Genomic DNA, 5,650 nt, shown 5'->3' with positions numbered 1-5,650 from the left:
GTAGATGGGACAGTAATAAATTGTCATATATTGAGAATTGTTTTGCAGACCATACATTGATAATGAGATTGTATTTTATTTCCCGAATGGCAGACGTTAAGTAGCGTGATACCCTGTGCCCATCTCGTCATTGTATATATTAACAACGTAGAGGACAGAAACAAAGACAATGTTTCCAAATTGGCCAAGGACACAAACCTAAGCAGGATTATAATTTGTAACAAGGCTTCAAGGGAATGAAGAACATTTGAGTGAGTGGCAGGTGCAGTAATAATGTGCAATAAAGTAAAGTTCGCACTTAACTCGAAAACGTAATGCAGGAAGTCACCGTTTTGCTAAAGTATGATATTTTGAGAAAACTGGTTGGACACATAGATTTAGATGACCTTGTGCATGAATCGGGGAATGATTCAATGAAAGTAAATAGGCAGGTGTAGTAAACAATTAGGAAGACAAATGATATACTGGCCTCCATTGCAAGAGATTCTGAGTTCAGAAATAAGAATGTCTTAATGTCGTGATCTGAGACATTAGCGAGACCACACGTGAAGTATTGTGTGCAGTTTTGACGTCTCTGTTGAAGAAAGGACTATGTGTCTTATAGGACCTTCAGTAGATGTTCGCTGCATTAGTACTGGGATATTCCATCTGAAACTTTGCTGTCTGCTTGGTCAAATCAAGATGCTGATTTACTAAGATAACTGTCAATCACAGGTCTCGGGTAGTCAATTTAGATAAACATAGCTCCATGAATGAATGCTGCTGCATTCGATCATTAAATGAATATGCATGATTGGGTTCAGAAGTTGCCACTAATAGTCTACAATGACCTATTTAATGTATTCGAAAATCACTGAATGCAGCTAGATGATTTACTGAGGAGACTGTCAGACACAGGACAGAGCTTCCAGCGTGCTCGTAAATCTCTCTACATGTTTTTTTTGTTTATTAATTGAACAATTGATGTCACCGGATATCTCACAGCGCACAGAACTTGCTCTCTGAACTTTGACTGTGTCACGCCATAAATAAATGTATTTGTGCAGCAGCTTAAATTTCGTAACATCCAACCAACTTCCCTGAATACATATTCAGAATCACTGTACTCCCAGGGATTTATTCTTTTCACGTTGTAATATAAGAATTCTATAACGTACACCAACCATAGAACTATGAAGGTACCAGATATGGTGAAGAGTAAAATCATAGACTTTCTTCTGTTCTCCATTTCTGGATCACCGGAATTCTCTCTTCTGCTCTGACCCCTCAGTCCTTTGCGGACATGACTGGCGATTAGAATGTGTCTGACTGTCAGAACATTGAGCAGCAGTATTAAAGAGAAAGGAAACAATGGTGTTAAGACCCTGTCAAGCCAGCCAAATGCCACCCATCCAGGTTCAGTATAATAGATAGGCTTTCGATAACAGAGCCGAGCGACATTATTGATTATGATCCATGGTTGGTATGTGAAGTACTGAGGAATGTTTTTTAAACAGAATAACACAGTGGTTGCTGTGAGAAACGCAGATGATGTTTTCTTCGTGCAGTATTTTGCTTTTAGCTTCTGACAGCAAATGGCCACAAATCTGTCAAAGGTGAAAGTGACGGTGAACCAGACAGAACAGTCTGTTGCTGCTCGGAGCAAGACATCAGTCGCACTACACACAGGTGTTAACTCGAGGAATGAGCCGGGAAAATAGTAATAATTGATACGCCATAATATAACCTCTGTGACAATAACCAGTAGATCTGCTGTTGCCATGGCCACCAGGTAACGAGTTGTGCAGGTAGACAGGCCACACTTTCCACGAGACAGGATGACAATTCCTAGTAAGTTAACTGCGAGAGAGAGAAAAGAGAAATAAAACTAGATAGTAATGAACAAATGTACTCTATGTTTGAGCCTATAATTTATTCTTTATTGACAGGCTTAACTCTGAACAGCTGGGTTCCCCATTGCGTCACATAACTAACTTAATATCCAGGATCGAAGATCATTATCAAAACATCATACACATGCCAGGTTTTTGTGCCCTTGTGAATTTTCTCATTGCTGGAAAACTTTTGACCTTCAGGATTTTCTGAAGTTAGAAGGCTATTGCTCAGGGTGTCGAGGATGAATGAGGTTGGTGCTGTCATTTAATTGTGACTGCAACTGCAACATGCCATCTTGTTGCCCGGCCAACAACTTTTCCCCAGGCTTGCTGAAGTACACAAGTGAAGCTCAGGGCAAGGTGGGAATAAAAGATAGATAGATAGATAGATAGATAGATAGATAGATAGATAGATAGATAGATAGATAGATAGATAGATAGATAGATAGATAGATAGATAGATAGATAGATAGATAGATAGATAGAAAGATAGATAGATAGATAGATAGATAGATAGATAGATAGATAGATAGATAGATAGATAGATAGATAGATAGATAGATAGATAGATAGATAGATAGATAGATAGATAGATAGATAGATAGATAGATAGATAGATGGATAGATAGATAGATAGATAGATAGACAGACAGACAGGTATAAAGAAAGCCAACAGAGGACGCAGCACTGCGCCTTGTGAAAAGCCAATCATAAAGTTAAAAATCACACAATGCCAGGTTGTCGTCCAATAGGTTTACTTGGAAGCACTAGGTTTTGGAGCGCCGATCCTTCATCTTTTAGTTGTGAACAAGCCTCGCTCCGAAAGCTAGTACTTCCAAATAAACCTGTTTGACTATAACCTGGTGTTGTATGATTTTTAACTTTGTACATCCCAGTCCAACACTGACATCTCCATATCCAATCAGAAATGCATCGCTCCATAACTGCGCTTGACTTCTATGAATAAGTTAGGTCTGTATCCAACTTGCTTCTGATGAAATTTGCAGGAAAAACAAACTAGAAGGTGATTTATTAAATTCCATAAGAAGGACCATGTATGCAATATTCAGGGCGTTTTCCTCAAGAACCATTTTTGTCACTTCCTTTGTTTACCTTGTGCAAGGATCTGTAAGCAAAAGGCATAAGATCCAAGAAAAGTCAGTACATTTCCAAGTCAGGGTGGTTAGTGGCTTGGAGGGGAACCTGCAGGTGGTTCTATTCCCAAATACCTGCTGACCTTGCCCTCCAGGGTGGAATTGATCGTGAATTTGGAAGTTGCAGTCGAAGGTTCTTTGGTGAATTTCTGCAGTACATCTTGTTGATTGCAAACTTTTTTGATTCTGAGCGCCAGTGGAGGACGGATTGAATATTTTTAGATGTGGTGTCAATAAAGCGGATTGGTTTGTCTTGGTTGGTGAAAGCTTCTTCGGTGTTGTTGGAGCTGCACCCATTCAGGCAAGTGGAGAGTTTTCCAACACATCACTTGAAGATGGTGGGCAGATTTTGGCGTGTCAGGAGGTGAGTTACTCTTCGCAGTATCCCGCAGTATCTGACCTGCTCTTGATTAGATTAAATTCCCTACAGAGCGAAAACAGGCCCTTCAGCCCAACAAGTCCACACCGATCATCCAAAGAGTAACTTACACATACCCATTCCCGTACTCCCTACTAATGCAACTATCACTATGGGCAATTTAGCATGGCCAATTCACTTGATCTTGCGCCCATTATGTTTACGTGCTGAGTCCAGTTGAGTTACTGGTCAATGAAATCCCCAAGGATGTTGATAATGGGGGATTCAATGATGGTAATGCCATTGAATGTCGAGGGGTGGTGGTTATAGTGTCGCTTATTGGTGGTGGTCATTGACTGGCATTTATGTAGCGCGAATGTTGCTTGCCACTTGACGGAGCAAACCTGGATATTGTCCAGATCTTGTTGCATTTGAGCACGGACTGTTTCGCCATCTAGGAGTCACAAAGGGTGCTGATCACTGTGCAATAATCCGTGAACATCCCCACTTCTGACATTATGACAGAGGAAAGATATTTGATGAAGCAGCTGAAGACTTTAGGACCTAGAGCACTACCCTGAGGGACTCCTATGACAGTTTCGGTAAGCCTGAACACCAAACAGACATTGTGGAGGCAATGCACGTTGCATTGATTAGACTTATAGCAGATCGAGCAACTCAAGTCTGGGCACTGTGGGTCATCATCAGCACCAGAATTGTACTCCAGCACAATTTGTAACCTCATAGCCCGGTAATTCCCTACCATATCATTACCATCAAGCCAGGACATAAACCATCGTCCAATGGAGACTGCATGCCAGGAGCAGCACCAGACATCCCTGAAGATGGGGTGTCAGCCTGATGAAGCAACAAAACTGAATACCTCTGACTTGCATAACAAACACTTTTTATTTATAGACAATGCCAAGCAATAGATCAGATCTCAGTTGTGCAGTATTGACAACTCCAGTTGTACATGGTTTTGAACAATTAAATAGATCACGAATATTCCCTTCCTCAAGAACAGAAGAGTGTAGTGTATCTTCAGTCAGACATGGCAAGTGGATGATCGGTCTTGGCATTCTCCAAAGTCCCCAAAAATACAGATATCATGTTCAACCAATTTGACTCATTTGACCTGATAACAAGAAATGTTTGAAGAGACTGGATTCTGCAAACGGTCTGGGCACTGACCACATTCTGACAGTAGTACTGACGATTTGTGCTCCTGAAACTGCCTCTCTCCGGCAAGACTGTTCTAGTAAAGTTACAACCTTGGGATTTACCCGACAATATGCAAAATGACACAAGAATGTCACATACTAAAAAAAAATCAGGACAAATTCAACTCAGGCAATTATTGTCCCATCAGTCTTCTCTCGATGATTAACAAAGTGATGGAGGATGCCAGCAACAATGTTATCAAGCAACACTTTCCATACAATGACCGTCTCATTGATTCCGAGCTGAGATGCCGCCGGGGCCACTCAAGTCCTAACCTCATTTTAGGTTTGGTTCTAACACGGACAAAAAGAGCTGAAAATCAGAAGTGAGGTGACAGTGATATCCAAGTAGCTGTTAACCGAGTTTGAAATTATGGACTGCTGCAAAGCTGGATTCATAGGTTAACGGGGGCAAATTCTCCATAATTGACGCAAAAGGAGATGGTCATGGTTTTTGGCAATCAGTCATCTCAGTTCCCAGTCACAGCAGAAAATCATGATATCATGGACCTCACAGACAGATAAGGTGCATAATGACTTACCGGGAACACCAATGACAGCAAGAATCGCGTAATATATTTTCAGCCCGTATTGCATTGGGTAATGCATTTATAATCCAAATTTGATCGATCCCTTATAACTGGAGGCAAGTGATATTCTCTGATCTGATATTTTCCTGAACTTTATATATATTACATTTCAAAGACCTCCCAGAGGTCACTGTTGCAACACAGTTTTCAATTAAGCTTTCTTTCCATAAACAAAATGGAGGAAACTATTACGACACTCTGTTAATTCCCTGCTGCAATTGAGTATATTTTGAAGCGAAAAAGATTCATCAAATATTGGAAAATAACACTAATTGCAACCAATATTAAATCAGAAATTGTGTTATCCATTCATTACCCTATCTCTTTCCCCCAAACTAAATTTCACACTGTCTCATCGTTGCCTTTTATTGATTTGTGAACACTCAATGAATTAGATTTAAAATGTTACACTGTATCTCAGAAATGTTCTCGTGTCGTCTAAGGTTAACAA

At 40.3% G+C, this 5,650-nt stretch overlaps 1 protein-coding gene across 1 annotated transcript; it reads right to left on the bottom strand.

Moving 5' to 3' along the window:
• Nucleotides 1-928: 928 nt before the first annotated feature.
• LOC140468658 (probable G-protein coupled receptor 139) lies at nt 929-5,206 on the bottom strand. Its single transcript, XM_072564740.1, has 2 exons — nt 5,152-5,206; nt 929-1,839 (listed from the first exon to the last, which is right to left on the bottom strand). Exons 1-2 carry the CDS (start codon nt 5,204-5,206, stop codon nt 929-931), a joined length of 966 nt encoding a protein of 321 aa, XP_072420841.1.
• Nucleotides 5,207-5,650: the final 444 nt, after the last annotated feature.

This window comes from Chiloscyllium punctatum, chromosome 47, assembly GCF_047496795.1.
Source record: "Chiloscyllium punctatum isolate Juve2018m chromosome 47, sChiPun1.3, whole genome shotgun sequence".
NCBI lineage: Eukaryota > Metazoa > Chordata > Chondrichthyes > Orectolobiformes > Hemiscylliidae > Chiloscyllium > Chiloscyllium punctatum.
Note: the sequence above shows the minus strand (reverse complement) of the source record. Positions and strands in the feature narration are given on the sequence as shown.